Source organism: Penicillium subrubescens, assembly GCF_028828155.1.
Source record: "Penicillium subrubescens strain IBT 31985 chromosome Unknown utg000007l_segment0_segment0, whole genome shotgun sequence".
NCBI lineage: Eukaryota > Fungi > Ascomycota > Eurotiomycetes > Eurotiales > Aspergillaceae > Penicillium > Penicillium subrubescens.
In genome coordinates this window covers 3,227,931-3,245,574 of record NW_026643157.1, presented here as the reverse complement: position 1 = coordinate 3,245,574, position 17,644 = coordinate 3,227,931, and the positions used below count along the sequence as shown (strand labels likewise).

The window sequence follows — 17,644 nt, the reverse complement described above, 5'->3', positions numbered from 1 at the left end:
ATTGATAATGATTTTTCCGGCTTGGTGTTGTGTCTACCCAGCAAACAGCCAAATGCGCTAATTTCAATCAAGCAATGCGCATAAAACATGTTGCGGCGCATTTAATTCAAGTCATAATTTTCTCTAATGGTTCGTAATGTAGGATATCATTGTACACTTAGGATGGGGGAATGAGCTGCTCTCCAGCTGTAAGCTTTGCGAATGGCAGCAGCAGCATCAATCATGATCTTCCTCCGTCAACCCAGGACACCCCTCCAACTCATCATCCGTTTCATAGCGATACTTACACCAGAAACAATACCTGTATTTGTCCCGTAGATATGCCACCAACATCCGCAATCGCTCCGCCGGTTCCAGGGCATTAAACGCATCTAACTCGGGATCTTCTTCTTCGAGTTCTTGCTCCACAATGGCTGTGTAAGCCTCTCTCGTCCCGAGCGCTTGTTGGTCATCACCATCTAGAGTCACGTCCGTGTAGCCCGGTAATTTGGCCCCGGGAAAGAACGAGGATGGGAGGGAGGTTTGGAGGGCGTGACGGGCTTGGATGGATCGTTCGCGTTCTTCGCGCTCGCGGACAAGACCACGGTAGAGGATGTTGAGTTTGGCGGTTGGTTTGTAGTGTTTCTTTTTTGGAGGGCTGGTCTTGCGTGATTCATCAGTGTGGTTGGGTGTGTCGGCTTCGTCGCTGTCGATCACATCGCCAGCCTTGGATGGGGCTTTTGATGTATCGTTCGCGCGAGATTCGCCCTCCCCATGAGCCTCAGCATCAGTCTGAGCCTCAGCCTCAGCATTTTCCACCTCAGCATCCAACCTCTCCGCAACTTTCTGCGCAGCACGAACATGCGCCTCAGCGCGTCTTGTCTCCCGCTCCTCGCGCACCCGATCCCGATAATCACCCTCATCCTGTTTAACCCTCTTAGTCGCCTCGGCCGCCTCCTCCCGGATCTTCCGTTTCTTCTCACTATCTAGACCAATTCCACCCCGACCTTCCTTGAAAATGAGATTCAATGGCTCGGATCTGGCGGGAGCTGGCCGATGCGCCGCGTCCGACCCATTCTCTTTCGTCGAAGTCGCACTCGATGGACCGGGAGGATCGCGTTTACCAAGTGACTCACCAGGCTTGAATCCTAGTTTGGCCATCATCTGGAAACCCTTGTTTGATGGGTCGAGGGTGCTTTTTGCGAGGGCTTCATCGCGGCGGGCTGCTTCTTGTGCGGCGCGTTCTGCTTTGGAGGGGACTCGTCCGCGGGCTTCGGCCTGTTGAATAGAGAAGGAAGAAGGTTAGTGATCGGTGGGGCTTGGATGGTATAGTTCCCGCGAAATATTGGATTCTAGAGCGAGCTAGTGACTGGGAGGGGAGGGGAGTGAAAGCAAGGGGAAGGGAAAGAGGGAGGCGGAGGTCTTACCTCTCGTTGTTCACGACGTTTACGTTGGGTGAAGGTCTCTTTTTGGGTGGGCTCTTCGATCACCATGGACATGTAGTCGTCTTCCTCGTTGGACATTGTGGCGATGCAAGACGAGGCGGTTTCAATTTCCAGTCGAGCTCGCATGGATGACGGATCTGCTTTTTCTTTTTGCGGGGAACAAGCAACAAGCCCGAAAAGTGGAGCCGAGCCGCAACCAGCCCAGCCACTGAATCCAGGACGGTGGCCGATAGTGGTTACTTTTGTATAAGTCGCGTTTTGTTTGGAAAATTGATTGGCAGAAAATTTACCAAGCCACATGTAGCAGCCTCTTCATATTACTAACGGGCGTTATATAGAAAGGGAGGCAGAGAAGTATATAGAGAAAGATGTCGAGAGAGAGGTGGCAAGAGGTATAGTACGAGATATGGCAGGAAATATAGTAAGAGATGTAGAGAGATAGAGAGATGACAAAAAATGTAGAAAGAAATAAAGGGAGAAGTAAAGAAAGAGACGAAGAGAGTAGAGCCAAGGGCAATTGACTCGAAAGCATACTGAATTATTACCTATCATGGAATTTGATATCTAGTTTGTATGTACAGAAAGGGCGGGTTTGAAGGCGGTATAATAACGCCAGCGTAGCCACTATCGGCCACCGTAGTTCAGACAGTGCCACTTTAGATGTTTTGGTCCAGACGCTTGTTTCGTGCTTTTTCTGCTGCTCGTGTCTTGTGGAACTTGGACGGAGTCTCGAATCGCCGCGCAAGGGGAGGGCCTAGATTGGCTGGGCCCTCCCTACGACCCCTATTGGGGTTGGAGATCTTCTCATGGTTACTTTTAAGAGCTTCTCTCCACCGAGGTGTTGCCATTTCAGGCCCACGGCTGTTCAGGCAACCCGGTCTAACTATTTAGGTAAAGGGATCGCCCTGTTTCCGGCCTTATATCGCCGGGCCTTCCATCTCAGCGCGTCTGGAGTAACTCTGACCCGCATCTCGGCTCTACTTTTGATCCCGCGGGCCCGAAGTAACTCATTCATAAGACTGTGATGTGATGGGCTTTCAGACCATCCTTTCGAGTCCAACATGGTCTGATATGGCAAACTTTTACCTCTTCTTTCTGCTTGGCCTGGCAGCTGCCAAGTCTCCAGTCGTTGATCTGGGATATACAAGCTACGAGGGCCGTTCACTTGCCAGTGGTGTTTCGCAGTGGCTTGGGATGCGCTACGCTGCTCCTCCAGTGAACGAATTGCGCTTTGCAGCACCCCAGGACCCTCTTTCGCAAGAAGGAGTTCAACAAGCAACCCAAGTATGCTTTGAATTCTGACCTTGATAAGCTCCCAGTCCCGTTCATTGCTGATAGTCTGCCCAGCATGGTGCCTTCTGTATTCCCGTCGCCAACAGTCTCAACACAGCTGTGCCCCATGGGTCCTCAGAAGACTGCCTGTTCCTAGATATTTACGCCCCCACGGAGGCTGTCCAGGCAAACAAGAAATTACCAGTGTACTTCTTTATTCAAGGTGGGGGCTTTGCGTCTCTGTCAAATCAGAATTATAACGGTACCGGCTTGGTCGAGGCCTCGGACTTGAATATTGTCGTCGTCACTTTCAATTACCGTGTGGGGCCTTACGGCTTTCTCGCCGGTGAAGAAGTTGAGAATGGAGCCAGTCTAAACAATGGTCTGAAAGATCAGATCAAGGCTCTCGAGTGGGTGCAAAAACATATTAGCAAGGCAGGTCATAACATACCACCCTGGATGAATGGGGCTGACTTGTATCTATAGTTCGGTGGTGACCCTGACCACGTTGTCATCGGCGGCGACAGTGCAGGTGGTGCATCGGTGACCCTCTTACTCTCCGCATATGGCGGACGCAACGATAAACTATTCATCGGCGCCGCAGCCGAATCTCAAAGCTTTGCAAACATGCTCAATGTCTCTGAAAGCCAATTCGCATACGACAAACTAGCCACTCGTACAGGCTGTAACACGAACAGCGACTCCCTTGCCTGTCTTCGCAAGCTAGACATCAGTGCCCTCCAAGCGCAAAACATTCGCACCCCTTACCCGGGAGCACCAGGAGACCCACTGTACTTATACGGCCCAACCGTCGACGAAGATCTCGTTCAAGATCACACATTGAAACTCTTCCACGAAGGAAAATTCATCAAAGTCCCTGTGATATTCGGCGACGACACAAACGAAGGCACAATCTTCGTCCCAAAAGGCACCGCCAGCGTCACCGATGCAGACAACTTTCTCAAAGACCAATTCCCAACTATCACACAAGCCCAACTCTCCAAAATAAACAGCATGTACCTCACCGAGGACCAGAAGCAGGACTTCCCAAACGCAAAACCCTACTGGCGTCCCGCGAGCAACGCCTACGGCGAAATACGGTACATCTGTCCCGGCATAGACATGTCCTCCGTCTACGCCGCCGCCAACCTCCCCAGCTGGAACTACCACTACGCAGTTCTGGATCCCTGGTCCGAGGGTAACGGCACGGGAGTCAGCCACACGGTCGAAGTCAATGCGATCTGGGGACCGCAGTACGTGAGCGGTGTACCGCCGGATTCGTACTGGAATATTAATGCCAATATCGTGCCCGTGATGCAGGGGTATTGGACTAGTTTTGTGAGGTCGCTGGATCCGAATACGCATCGGTACCCTGGGAGTCCGGAGTGGAAGACTTGGGGAACGGGGGATGATGCGTATAAGAGGATTTTCATTCGGACGAATGAGACGAGGATGGAGAGTGTGCCGCAGGCGCAGCGGGATAGGTGTAAATATTTGATTGGTATTGGGGAGAGTTTGAGGCAGTAGTCTAGTTGGTGGTTGTCTGAACGACTTGTGAATATTTGAGGGTTACATAGGAATCAGTTCTGTATGTGGTAACGTTCATATAACATTGATAGTACGTGGTTTGACATTGATTCTTCATTTGCCTCAGTTCTTTATTCGTCATCCCAAAAGCATATCCCTCCTGAACTTGGCCAAATCCCGCCTTATACTCAGGCGGCGGAGCCAATACCATCGGCACTACCGGCGGTAACGTGCTCTTAGACTGCGCTCTGGCATGGTGGCGCAAAATCATCCTGATCTTTGGATCCCCCGTCATAGCCTCAGGGGTAAACCGATTCTTGTCCTTCGCATCAACAACAGCACCAGGATCGAGAATAAGCTGAATCAAGTCCCTATTCTCCCCGGCGACAGCCAGATGCAGCGCCCCCTTCCCATAACTATTTCTCATCTCCAGATCCACGCCATGTCTCAAGAATATCCGAACCACATCGATCTGTTTCAACTCAATAGCCCGATGAAAAAGCAACCACTTATTAATGTTACCATCGATACTCTTCACAAGTTCCGGGTAATGACACAGAAACACCTCGACAGTCCGGTTATGATTCTTTTCCACCGCGTGTACAAACGGCGTTTTCCTATTGTACAACTTTTAATTGACCTGTAAACTGGGCCCGGTCATTCGCTCCCATAATGTCCGCGTCAAACTCTTATCGTGTTTCAGGAGGATATCACAGACTTCATCATGGCCCTTCAAAGCCGCCAGATGTAGTCCCATTTCCCGATTTATCTAGGTTATAGCACCGCAATCCAGAAGATTCTGCACAATCTCTGCATTACCAAAGAACGCGGCAATATGAATTGGCGAATTTCTTCCATTCTCCTTAAACTCGCACATGGATGGATCGCATTCAAGTAGTAAGCCTTATTTCGGCACCACTAAACGAGTTTCCCCCAACTTCAGTACGCCTTGCGCCTCGCCCCGTCCTGCCATGACGGATCTTATCGTGGGGCGCGACCGTTTTGAGTCATCGCCGACTTTTCCAACTAACGGATGAGCAATGTGTGTGGCTTATCATCTTCTTTCGAGCCGCATGCTATAACCGATGAGTAGGAGATAAAAGGATGGATATCCAAGGAAGTATCAGCTGCTTGGGCCTAGCACAAGGCTCTCAGTGAACCGAAAGAGAGAACGTTGGGACCCACGCGTCCAACAAGGCAATATTGTTGATGAAGGTTATGAATACCCTGCGTGCGCGGAGTTGTAATCCCTCCTTCCGAATCCGAGACCAGCCCATGAGAGTAGCTTGGGACCGTGGAATATCGCTAGAGATTCGGACTAGTATCCGGATGGCTCTGGCTCAGATGGCACGAAACGCGTTCGTTCCATCGCTGTATGATAGCTGAAATCCAGAAGTAGCGACGAGGACGAGGGCTTAGTTCCAGATTGAGTATATCAGAGTATGTTTTCCTCGGAAAAGTCCATTTCACTATCAGTCGGTATTATTACAGTCGTTAACGTTTAAGGTTTGACCCCGGTGAGGGGCTTCCACATGGCAGGTGGCTGATATGATAGACTTTTGAAACGCGCGGAGCAAGAATCCTAATTCGGACCGGCGGACTATATTCCCATGTTGGTTCGATGTGTTCCTACATGAGGGAGGGGTAGTAGTAGCTTTGGTATAAGAACGAGTTCACTCTTATGCCCTTGGAGCAATCAGACAACTCAATAACTAAAATTACTCCACATACTATTAAAACCGAAATGGCAGCGCTCAGAAAAGCCAAACCCTTCAAAAAGGCCCTATACTTTTCAGTGGCCGAGTTCAAAGAGCGTCAACAGCGAGCTCTTCAGCTCATGGAGCGAGAGAATCTCGATGGTTTTCTCATGACGAAACAAGAATCTCTCTACTACCTGACTGGCTTCGATACCTTTGGCTATGTATTCTTTCAAGCCATGTACTTCCACAAGGATGGCTCCATGCGATTGATCACTCGAATTCCGGACCTGCGTCAAGCTCTCTACACTTCGATTCTGGAACAAAAAGATATCCTCATTCGATCCGACGACGCCGGAAGCAATCCCGTGTCTTTGGTTCCGAAAGTCCTGCAGCAATTTGGAATCAACTCGTCCTCGAAGCGAATTGGCTACGAACCTGATTCTTGCTCCTTGACGCACCGCCTGGGGAAAGCATTGGAAGAAGCCGTGAACGGTCTTTGCACGTTGGTGGATCACAGCGATTTATTCACGCGGGAGCTTCGCATTATCAAATCGGAAGCCGAAATGCGCAAGGTTCGAAAAGCCGCTTATCTCGCCGACTTTGCTCTCATCCGTACCCTCAAGCTGGCCAAACCAGGAGCCTACGAAGGCGACCTGTGGCGAGAAATTGTTGGCACGGTCTACGAGGGCGGTGGAGATGATCCTGCTAATGAGAACATCCTTGTCTCGGGTAACAAGGCGGTTCTCACTCGATACTCGACGGGCAAAGATGAGATCGATCGACAGCTGACGCTCGAGCACGCCGCAGCTTACAAGCACTATCATGCGTGTCTGATGCGTACGATCCCCATTGGCGGTATCACCAAGCTAGCCCGGGAGATGCACCGCGTCAACATCCTCCAAATGGAGGCAGCCATGGCGGCCCTTAAACCAGGCCGAGAGATTGGCGACGTGTTTGAGGCGTATGCTCGTGTTGCAGACGAGAATGGCTTCCGGGATCAACGTTTCAACAGCTGTGGCTATAGCTTGGGCGCGACTTTCTCGCCTACGTGGATGGATTTCCCCATGTTTGTGCGTGGCCAGAATGTGGTGGCGCAGCCGGGCATGGTGTTCTTTATCCATATCATCCTGATGGACAAGGCCACTGATACGGCTAGTTCGATCGGTCAGACTGTGGAAGTCACTCAGGATGGGTGTGTTGCGCTGTCCAAGCTTCCTTTCTGTCTTACCCGAAGACAGACAATTGCTGCTTGGAAGAAGATTCGGAAAGAGGATTATGGTTTCACCGCTGATGAGATTGATGATGGGGAGAATCTTCAAGATGTCGAACTGAGCGACGGGGATGTTGATGAGGAGGACTATGATGTTGAATACGATTTCAGTGATTATGAGCCTGCAGCTGCGCTGGGTGACCCGACGCAGAGTGCTTGATTATGCTGGTCAATCGATCCTTGGTTGATCTTAGTTCTTCGCTAGCATATCCATATTTGTTCTTCCTGATAATTCTTTTGATTGTAGCTATTGTACGTCTCGTTCACATTCGTGCAGCGTTCCATACAGTTGTAGCTCAAAGCTCTGAGTCTAGCGGCAGGAGAAAAGAGACTTAACTTTACAAAACTCTCAAAATTGCAGTAGACAAATAATCCCATCAATTTGAACAACAGTTTTGCCATTGAGAATCTATATAGAACAGAAAGCTCCTTGATCCAACAACTAGCTGTGTTCATTCATTTTCGAGGTACTTCCATACCCACCCGCCGGAACCTTAGGGACACAGTCCAGTGGTAAAGCTTTGGTCAATTTCACCGTCTCAGCAATGGCAGTCTTGAGATTCTCGATGGCTTCATCACTTATTTGATGATGCAATGAAATCCGCTCATCCATAAGCTTCACTTTGAACTTTGAACATTGCTCCAACAAAATGTCCATACTCACGTTTGACCTCTTCGCGTCGATGAAAAAGAAATTTGTATCGACCGGAATTTGAGGTACAACACCAAGTACAGCTAGGTCTTTCTCCAGTTTCTTTGTCTTCTCATGTGTCTCTTTCATGGTAGGCCAGACCTCCTCTAGTGCCACCAGAGCTGGAGCCGTTAAGACACCGGCCTGTCGAATGCCACCTCCCAGCTGTTTCCTTAGCCATCTAGCCCGCTTGATGTTGGACGCGGTGCTGGCAAGGACCCCACCAATTGGTGCACCTAGTCCCTTAGAAACACACATCGACACTGTATCAAAATGCTGGCAGTAATCAGCCAAAGAATAACCAGTTGCTGAGGAGGCGTTCCACAAGCGAGCCCCGTCGCAATGAACTTTGATATCATGGGCATGCGCAAATTCAGAAATCTTCTTTATTTCTTCCATGGGGGTCACCACTCCGCCTATTGTCACCTCAAGGCTGATCACTTTTGTCGGCGCCGTATGAATATCCTCTCCCAGGACGGTCCACTTCTTGACGTCGTCCAAGGTCAGGTATATGCCATTAGCCGGGTGTACAGGAGTCACCATAGCTTGAGACAACACCGCTAAACCAGACCCTTCCTCGGCGTAGACGTGAGCGCGGTAGTCGCACAGTACAGAATGCGGAGGTTGGTTGAGATGAACGCGGACTCCGATCTGATTGCCCATGGTTCCAGAGAGCATGAACAGGGCATCCTCCATTCCGGTCAATCGTGCGATTTCCCGTTGAAATTTGGTGGTGATGTGGTCTTCTTGGTACACGTCGTCTCCGAAAGATGCGGTCGCCATAGCAGCCAACATGGATGGCGTTGGTGTAGTGAAGGTGTCGCTGCGAAATTCATTGGCGGCTGGTGAGGCCTTGGGACTCGACATCTTGACGGTTGATAGTGGTATGTTGCAGGTTGTCAGATCAATGTATGTACGCGTTTGATGGGGGATGTTTATTTTTGATCTCTAGGTGTCCTTGAGGATTCGTGTAATCCACAGTGAATGTTAAAGGCAGAAGGGGGGAAGGGACTCACACTGCGAGTCTTGTTATCAGTAGAATTCCTGCCAGCCTGGCCCACGACGAATATTGATTCGGTCGGACTATTTTCAAGTATCACGGGAAACAAAGAAAGCTTTCCGTGGGCGTTTGCCGTTCTCCCAGATATTCGGTACAGTGCTTGATAAGATCGATTATCAAGTGGATTAAAATTCTTATTCGGTCCACAGGGCGGAGTAAGATACCTTTCAAGTCAAATACGCGCTGTAAGATACTTGAATAGGTATCAAATTCAATTCTAATCGATCCGCCCCTAGAAGGTTACATCGGCATGTGGATTTAACTTTCTTCCCCGCAACGGTTATCAATCCCTCCAGTCTAACATGACTGTGATAGTATACGAAATTATTAATACGAATCTTGAATGAATAGATATGCGGCAAAGTAGTAGTCAGACAACACTCTAAACGCAGGCTCGGAGACTATCCTAGGTAGACGGTGAAATATATCCCTGGCTGAATCGCGTATCATCCATGCCTGCCATGAACTTACCCTAACCAATATTTTGCCATTTCAACCTATCTAGCAATGTCCGAACAGTTCAATCAGCGGCGAGATAAGCGTAAAATTAGCTCCTGGTTCCTCTATGGCACACTCGCCATTGGTCTCGCTTCAGCGTTTACAGCACTCTTCAACAATACTGTACGGTCTTCAAACCCGCCCGAATTGGACATTTACAGCCCAGGAGCAGAGCATGGGATATGCCAGCAAGTACCGAAACTGTCTCCAAGGAACAAACAAGTCGAACAGTATGTTCGTGAGAAAGTCGAGTCCGTGGAATACCATGGAGAAATCATCAACAAGCTATCTGGGATCATTCGTATCCCATCTGAGAGCTATGACGACTTGGGGCCCATTGGCGAAGACGACAGATGGAATATATTTTTCCAAGTGGAGGATTACATCAAAACCTGCTATCCCACTGTATTTGACAACGTGAAGCTGGATCACGCCAACACCCACGGGCTGATCTTGACCTGGGAAGGCAGCGTCCCACCTTCGGAGGCTAAGCCGATTCTCATGCTCGCACATCAAGATGTCGTGCCAGTGCTTGAAGAGAATGTCAAGGATTGGACTCACCCGCCTTATGACGGCCACTATGATGGTGAGATTATCTGGGGTCGTGGTGCAACAGACGATAAAGGTTACTTGATATCCATCATTGAGAGCTTGGATCTTTTGATTCAGAGCGGGTTCAAACCGAAACGAACGGTTATTCTGGCCTTTGGCTGTGACGAAGAGATCAGCGGCGAAAATTGCGGAAGGCCCATCTCGGATTTCCTCCATGAAGAATATGGAGACGACGGAATCTACTTGATCATGGATGAGGGTTCCACTGGTATCCAAAGAGAATTCGGCCAGTCCTTTGCTATGGTTAGTGTCGCGGAAAAAGGCTACTTAGACGTTGGGATCAATGTTTCCTCGACAGGCGGACATGCGAGTAACCCGCCGGATCATAATGTTATTGGTATCCTGTCGGAAATCGTGGTCGCGATTGAGAGCAACCCATTCCCTGGAAAGGTCACTCCGAAGAATCCAATGTTTCGCTTCCTAGAGTGTGGTGCTGTTCATGCTCCCCAGTCGAGCTTCCCGCAGGCAGTTCGCCAGAAATTAAGTCTGGTCGCCGAAGAGGACAGTGCCAGCCAGGAGCAACTGGCACAGACGCTGAATGATATGAGATACTTCTTCAAAACGAGCCAGTCCGTTGGAAAGATCAACGGTGGCGTCAAGATCAATGCTATTCCCGAAACAGCATCGACAATGGTCAACTTGCGCTTGGCTGTCGAAACCTCCATCGCTGAGGTTGAAGCACACTACGAGTCTCTTGCCATTCCAATTGCTAGAAAGCACGGAATGGCATTTGCAGGGTTTCATTCGCCCTGTAGCACTGCAGAGAAACGGAAAATATGCATGTTTGGAGTTGACGCCTTAGAGCCAGCTCCAGTTTCTCCCGTCGATGCTGAACCCTATCGCATCTTATCTGGCACCGTCAAGAATGTTCTCAAGTCACTGGGCCCAGATGACGATCTCATTGTCACACCCTATTTGATGCCAGCCAACACCGACACTAAATTCTTCTGGGCTTTGACCAAGAACATCTACAGATTCACACCTGTGAATCTGGTAGAGAATCTCAACCGGGCGCATACGACTGATGAGTTTATTCGAGCCGATGAATTTGTTCGTGAGCCTCTCTTTTTCGCAACATTGATTCTGAATACCGATGATATTGTGGGCTAGTGATAGAAAGAATGGCCGTGGGTCAGATAATTTGGAAAGATAAAAAGCCGTGAAGGCCTTGGATAATCAACGATCATTATACAGTAAAAATAATACCCTACCTGCTCAGCAATGCTACAGTTAGATTTACACTATTTTTCAATGCTAGCTTAGGAACTTCCTACACATGGACTTTGGTAGATCAACCACATAAATTCGTTCTTGGAATGGAAATGACACTCCTTATAGAGAAAGGAAAATGTGCCCAAACAGACAACCCCACCAAACCCAAATTTATCCCAACAAATGACTATCAGACTACTCAAACCAGCTGTTGAACCAACCCGAAATCTTGCCCCTTTTTGGTGGCTCATACAATGCCTCATAGAGATCAATCTGGGCCTTGATATCCCCAAGCTGAAGATCCGCCGTTCCCGGACGAACATAGTTGGTCCGCTTGAAAAGCTTCCAAACCACAAATGCCACGATGAAAAACCCGATCATCAGGTAAGACGTAAAGAACGTCGTAATGTCCCAATGACCATCAATGAAAACGGTGTATCCGAGCACCAAGGCCACGACGAATGTCATCACCGCGGCATAATATGCCGCATAAGGTTGGAAGTATCCCCGATATGGCAGAGTCTTTCGGTCAATGCCCTGGCGTTTGAGAGCGGCGTAGAAATGCAGGTAAGTTACGACCGTCGCGAAGTAGTTGATCATGTAAGATGCAGTGCAGATTCCGACCAGCCAGTTTAGAACAGTGGCAGAGGTATTGCCAAGCTGTAGCAAGGAAAGAAGGCAGAACGCGAGTGCTGCGATGACCGAGTAAACCGGAATACCGAATTTGTTACACTTGGCAAAGATTGCGGGCGCCTTGCCGTCCACTGCTAGGCCATGGAGTGTTCGAATGGAGGAATAAACAACGTTGTTTCCACAAGAAATGACGGAGGTCATGATCAGAGCGTTGACAAGGGAGGGGAGACCTTTGATTCCGAATTTGACCATTGAAATAACGTAGGGAGAGCTATATCACGGGTAAGCTGCGAATTCAGGACTTATTTTGGGACAAAGAACATACGCAGCTCCAGTGCCACCCTCAGTTCCCTCGATATATTTGAGCAAAAGCTCGTCATTATAAGGAATTACAATCCCAACGCAGAGAGCTCCACCGAGGAAGAAAAGGAGAAGACGCCATACGAAAGAGGTGAAAGCCCGATGCATCAATTTGCGAGGATTCTCTGATTCACCGGCTGTCATCGCGATGAACTCGGGACCGACCATACTTAGAAACAATCAGCCATCATATAAGGCAAGCCTAATGGATAGTGGATACTGACGTGAAGGAGCCTTGGATAATACAAGAAACAAACCCGAGAAAGCGTCCGGTGTTTCCAGGAGCGAGGTACTCGACAAAAGCACCCTTGAAGAGGAAAAATTAGCAAGAAAACAAGAAAAAGTCGGCTTTAACTTACAGGGTTCTTCCAATAGGTAAAGCCATAGGCCCAGTGCTCTGGATTGCCACCAACCATGGTGACAAAAGTGTAGGCAATGAGTCCCAGCATGAGGAAGACCTTGAAGATGGCTAGATAAAACTCTGCAGTCCCGAAATACTTGACTGCAAGTCCATTTAGACCACTGTAAAGCCCGTGTTAGTTCATCTACTATTCCATTGTGATTGAGGAAGGCAACCCACGCATATATTACCAAGCATATCATCACAACCGCGACCACCGGAACTTTGTCGGTCCAGTACGTAAGGAGGACATTAATTGCCGTGATTTCATACGGGATTGCGAAGGCTCCATGTATTAAGTTCAGTCAGAGGTCATAAACTTGACACAAAAATTGGCACTCACCCATAAGGAAGAAGTAGTTCCAGCCCATCGCAAAACCCCAGGCATCATCAACCCAAAACCCACCCAGGCGGATAAAGGGAGAAGCAATCGGAAGATAGGTAACCATTTCAGCTATACATAATTGCCTCATCAGCATACATAGTACCTGAAGAATCAGGAACCAAAGGACTCACCGAAGCATTGGTTGACACACCAGATGACAGTTCCATAGACAACAAACCCAAGGAAAAGGCCTGCCGGGCCACCCTTTGGTAGACTCGCGCCCATTTGAACAAACAAAGCTATGAAACGAGTTAGTTAATCATTTGGTTCCTTTCTCAAAGATCAGGCTCACTAACATGTTCCAATAGCACCACCCACCGCTAACAGCTGGATTTCCTTTCCACCTAGCTTTCGTTGAAGATGCTCCGAGCCAGCTGATATGAGCTCAGAGGTCAAGGCCTCCTCACTGTCGTGCTTTGCATGCATTCGTGGGTCAAGACCTTTCATTGCCTCTCGTGAGTTCTTGCGTTCACCCATCTCGGGTGGGTGTGTGGCGGGCTCCATGATAGTTGGAGTAGTGCCTGACGACAAAGACGAAAGAGGAATAAGCTATTTAAACGAGCTCAAGTAATAGACTAGCATAGGAGGAATTTGAATGTTGTTTAAAACCGGAAAATAGACAGAAATGGTGGAGTTATTAACTTCCATGCAGCGATGGAGCAAGTTTCCTGATACGTCTCCCTCCTGCATCTCGAAGATCCCCGCACTTTGGCCCGAGCGTGGCGCCGCCACCACCACAATACGGGATATCCACTGTTAGATAGGGTCAGATATCGTATTTTGTGTATTGGCTTTTTGCGCGGGAAACATCCGTACCAGTGCACTGGTTCGGTCATGGTTCATGGCTTATGTAGGGCCTACTGCTGGTGTCAAAGCTTCCCCCTGGCGTTTTTTTTTTTTTTTTTTTTTTTTTTTTTTTTCCCTCAAAAGGACACTGGCCGCTCAACGCGACGAGAGGATTTTTGATAGATTGAATGTGACTCCACCCCATCAAAATACAAGGCTTTGGCCAATGGCTCAACTATCCTCGGCCCATTCAAGGGCATCGCTCCCCAAGCAACTGGCCAATTTCACCAATACCACTGCCGGCCTGGACTTGACCCTCCGGCTATTCCATAGCCTGGTACTTATCGGAACCCAGATCGACTTTGACAATGTCACTGTTATGAGATGCTCTATTGCGGCATCACAGATAGGGCTAGGTAGGTCTTTTGGCAGTTTATCGGTCATGTTCCATTGTTAATTCGTCTCCAGCGAGACGCTATCTCCGCTTCTTCTGTTTCCTCGATTGTTTCCAAAATGTTCAGGATATTCTGGCCTCGGGATACCCTCTAAGAAACAGGGCAGCGACTTTGGAGTTAGTTGAATCCAGTTGTTTGGGGATGTATCTTGTTCTGGAGGGCACAACCATGGTAAGCTACTCGGCTTCAAGTTATCGGCAATGCTAGAACTGTGTTAACCATAAAGCGCAGCTCCATGACATGAACGTTTTTTTGGTTTCATGGTACACTCCCATTCTCCTCGAATCTTACAAGTTCTGGTTTTATGCTATCTGTACCGCAGTTACCAAAACTGCCTCGGATCTTCTTCTTGGCCCGGCAGCACCCAGTGATAAAATCGACTCTGTGGACGAGAAAGAGGAAGACAAGGCATCTGGTCACTCGCAAATCTCGAAACCGGTCCCATCCACTGCGTCTCTTCTCAACCGCATTATAATTGACAGCTTGGATTTGATCATCCCCGGGTCTTTACTCGGATGGATCCCTGTGGGCGACCTGGGCGTTGCCCTCGCCATGCTGGCAAGCACTATTCTTGTCTGGACAACTGCATGGGCGAAAGCACAAGTATAGATTCTGGTTGTTGAGTGGATAACCGATGCGATGTTATATGCCATTTTCCCTCAAAAGAGGCACCCCTGACCATAAGTGGTTTAGTATTGATCAACAGCCGAGGTACTTACTTTGAGATTCATGGTGCTCGTGTGTGGATTGGAGTAAACGACATGAACTCCAAGCGTGGCCTTTCTCCCTCCGCTCAAATGAGATCAAATTGATGATATTTAAGGGTGAATTTATGAGCTAGAGCCCTATTTGAATATTCCAATTCCGGTGGTCATAATTGTGCTCGAAAACGTTTGACAGGCTAGGAGAAGTCATGGTCCGCAACCTATGGTGATGGGCATGGTGTGGGGTAGACTACCCCGCATTACTGGCGATAAGATAGCTCCTCTATCAGCCTATCAGCCTCAACATTGTATCTCCGAGTGACGGCTTCAGTTTAGAGATAAGGGAGACTAGAATAACCCCTGAATAGTACAATGCTTTACAATCTTATCATATTGACTCACGAATGAATAAAATATCAGTGAAGGTCAATCATTCCAAGTGATACCAGATGCACTTGGCTATTTTCATTTCTCGTTGATTTGGGTGTACCTACCTAGGTTTAACAGTGGATTACGTGAACTCAACTAATCCCGGTCGCCGTTTGCCGCTGTGCATGATATATCATCCTCTAAGCAACCATCCACCGCTGCGTCATGCGCGTGACCAAGGGCTGTGCTCGCTGCCGCCATCGTCACGCCCGCTGTGTGGTCCCCTCCGGAGCGTCATCATGCTCTCGCTGCTCGCGACTAGGTCGGCCATGTCATCTCGAGCCGCGCTTCCATTTCAAGCCTGTGCGCTATATATACCAGCAATGCGATAGTGCTTCATCCCGCTTCGACCTCGTCTGGGATGAACAGCAGGTTTGGGTTGGGGTTTCACGGCCAGGTGAGTTTTCCCTTCGGATGTGATGATGAACTTACATATTGACAAGAAACTGCTCTAGTGACCTTCGTGGGCGAGACCGATGACTTTGGACACGGGCCGTCAGAGCCGGACGATAATGATCAGAGCTCTGAGACCCTTGAACAGGCATATTCGCCGCCAGGCGATAGTCCACTGACACTTACAGAAGCCGTTGAAGTTGTTCCGGCTGATACTCTTTCGAATAATTCCCCCAGCCAGGGGGCGAGTGATGTCTCCACACCGTCCCCTCGAGAGGCATACTTGATCCGCTCCTATATCCAAAAGATCGCAGCCGTGGTAAGCCTTCAGTGGCAAAACTATCGTGGAGCAGGACCTAACAATATCAGGCGGATATCTGCGACCCCCAGTCTCACTTCAGCACCGAGGTTCCTCGCCGAGCCCTCGACGAACCAATGCTGCTAAAAGCTCTCCTCGCACTTGCAGCCAGACACGATGCCATATTGACAAATCACAATGACTGCGAAGCATCCACCTTTCACGGCGAGTGTCTACAACTGCTCATCGTCGCGCTAAACCAACCAGAGGAAAGCTATGACGACAATCTCCTCATCACCGTGGTTGTGCTCCGCTTCTACGAGGAACTTGAAAGGACAACCGACAGGAAATGTCACCTCCTCGGGTCCAACCGCCTACTCAATCTCATGTCTCGGTCAGCTTCGTCCGGGGGATTGGGTGAGGCAGTGAGTTGGCAGTTCTTGCGCCAGGCTATCTACTCATCTATAGCCCAGTACGAACCAATACAGCTGGACTTGCGGAATTATGAGCGTTCCTCGGTGTTTCATCGTGATGATGATGCGGCTCTCGCTAATGCTATTATATTTTTCTGCGCTTGTATTGTTAAACTATGTTGCTCTGTGCCGGGGTATGCTATTGACCGGAAAGACTGGCAGCATCTGGCAGACTGCGTGGAGGAGTGGCATAGTAACAAGCCAAGGAGTTGGCAACCACTTCGATATCAGCCCCCGAATCTGTCCGCTGATCAACCATTTCCTGAGTTATGGATCATGTCGCCCCCTGCAGGTAAGTCTCGCTTCCAGCTCCAATGATGCAAAGATCAATCTGACAGATTCGGTTTCCAGTGGTTGGTTTGCAATATTACCATGCCTCCAGAATATTCCTCACATTATCAGACGCTCCATCCCAGCGAATGACGGACTTTGAAATGTCGCAAGCCCGACTCGTCGCAGAAGTTCGTCCTAGCTATCTCCCTAACACGATTAACCGCTGATATCCAAGCTAGAAAAAAGTTGCCAGCCACCTTGTAATGGCCATCGGACTTTCAATATCGAATGAAAGTGTCCAAAACAGCTACTTCATCGCCTCACATTTGCTCCAACGCTGTAAGTTTGCTACTCGATGAAAAAGGCGACGCTTTCTAATCACTACTGTAGTTGGATATTGCTTGCGACAGCCTGCTGAGCAGCAGGGATCTCTGCAGTTTCTGTCACGCGTAGAGAAGAGCCTTGGGTGGCGGACCTCGTGGATTGGACGAGAACTAGAGAGACAGTGGAAGGAGAGGGCCACCTTGAGCTCCGAGGTTTATTGATAGACTGTGGAATGAGGACAGTACATTCATAAGCTCGGCAATAAACATTTATTGCATTTGATATTGACGTTAAATCCAAGTCAGTGAAGAGTTGGTTGAATCCCTCTAGAGAGGCATGTTTGCCAGGCCGTGAGATAGTCTCTTTCTAAATGAATCTCCCGAGAAATCAACATGAATAAACTCTCCACCTCCGTGAGTCGAATCCCCGACCTTGTCGTTCCTTATGTATTTCGCCCTCGTTACT

The 17,644-nt window shown here is 49.0% G+C and overlaps 8 protein-coding genes across 8 annotated transcripts; 5 read left to right on the top strand and 3 right to left on the bottom strand.

Annotated features, from left to right (window-relative positions):
• Positions 1 to 216: 216 nt before the first annotated feature.
• N7473_010946 (putative G-patch domain protein) lies at positions 217 to 1,502 on the bottom strand (the record flags this gene model as incomplete). The annotated part of the gene is made up of 2 exons (XM_057156885.1): positions 217 to 1,257; positions 1,407 to 1,502. The coding sequence occupies 2 exons, from the start codon at positions 1,500 to 1,502 to the stop codon at positions 217 to 219; spliced, it is 1,137 nt and encodes a 378-aa protein (XP_057005540.1).
• Positions 1,503 to 2,495: 993 nt separating this feature from the next.
• N7473_010945 (uncharacterized protein) lies at positions 2,496 to 4,223 on the top strand (the record flags this gene model as incomplete). Its single annotated transcript, XM_057156884.1, has 3 exons — positions 2,496 to 2,708; positions 2,772 to 3,131; positions 3,183 to 4,223. The coding sequence occupies 3 exons, from the start codon at positions 2,496 to 2,498 to the stop codon at positions 4,221 to 4,223; spliced, it is 1,614 nt and encodes a 537-aa protein (XP_057005539.1).
• A 1,744-nt stretch (positions 4,224 to 5,967) lies between these two features.
• Positions 5,968 to 7,353, top strand: N7473_010944 (M24 family metallopeptidase; the record flags this gene model as incomplete). Its single annotated transcript, XM_057156883.1, has 1 exon — positions 5,968 to 7,353. The coding sequence occupies one exon, from the start codon at positions 5,968 to 5,970 to the stop codon at positions 7,351 to 7,353; it is 1,386 nt and encodes a 461-aa protein (XP_057005538.1).
• A 282-nt stretch (positions 7,354 to 7,635) lies between these two features.
• N7473_010943 (threonine aldolase family protein) lies at positions 7,636 to 8,751 on the bottom strand (the record flags this gene model as incomplete). Its single annotated transcript, XM_057156882.1, has 1 exon — positions 7,636 to 8,751. The coding sequence occupies one exon, from the start codon at positions 8,749 to 8,751 to the stop codon at positions 7,636 to 7,638; it is 1,116 nt and encodes a 371-aa protein (XP_057005537.1).
• Positions 8,752 to 9,451: 700 nt separating this feature from the next.
• N7473_010942 (M20 family metallopeptidase) lies at positions 9,452 to 11,164 on the top strand (the record flags this gene model as incomplete). The annotated part of the gene is made up of 1 exon (XM_057156881.1): positions 9,452 to 11,164. One exon carries the CDS (start codon positions 9,452 to 9,454, stop codon positions 11,162 to 11,164), a length of 1,713 nt encoding a protein of 570 aa, XP_057005536.1.
• A 297-nt stretch (positions 11,165 to 11,461) lies between these two features.
• N7473_010941 (uncharacterized protein) lies at positions 11,462 to 13,548 on the bottom strand (the record flags this gene model as incomplete). Its single annotated transcript, XM_057156880.1, has 8 exons — positions 11,462 to 12,170; positions 12,225 to 12,428; positions 12,484 to 12,566; positions 12,619 to 12,781; positions 12,840 to 12,945; positions 13,003 to 13,147; positions 13,192 to 13,283; positions 13,341 to 13,548. 8 exons carry the CDS (start codon positions 13,546 to 13,548, stop codon positions 11,462 to 11,464), a joined length of 1,710 nt encoding a protein of 569 aa, XP_057005535.1.
• A 508-nt stretch (positions 13,549 to 14,056) lies between these two features.
• N7473_010940 (uncharacterized protein) lies at positions 14,057 to 14,894 on the top strand (the record flags this gene model as incomplete). The annotated part of the gene is made up of 3 exons (XM_057156879.1): positions 14,057 to 14,246; positions 14,299 to 14,456; positions 14,517 to 14,894. 3 exons carry the CDS (start codon positions 14,057 to 14,059, stop codon positions 14,892 to 14,894), a joined length of 726 nt encoding a protein of 241 aa, XP_057005534.1.
• Positions 14,895 to 15,583: 689 nt separating this feature from the next.
• Positions 15,584 to 17,400, top strand: N7473_010939 (Zn(II)2Cys6 transcription factor domain-containing protein; the record flags this gene model as incomplete). The annotated part of the gene is made up of 6 exons (XM_057156878.1): positions 15,584 to 15,815; positions 15,874 to 16,130; positions 16,181 to 16,874; positions 16,934 to 17,043; positions 17,095 to 17,194; positions 17,246 to 17,400. 6 exons carry the CDS (start codon positions 15,584 to 15,586, stop codon positions 17,398 to 17,400), a joined length of 1,548 nt encoding a protein of 515 aa, XP_057005533.1.
• Between the last annotated feature and the right edge of the window lie 244 nt (positions 17,401 to 17,644).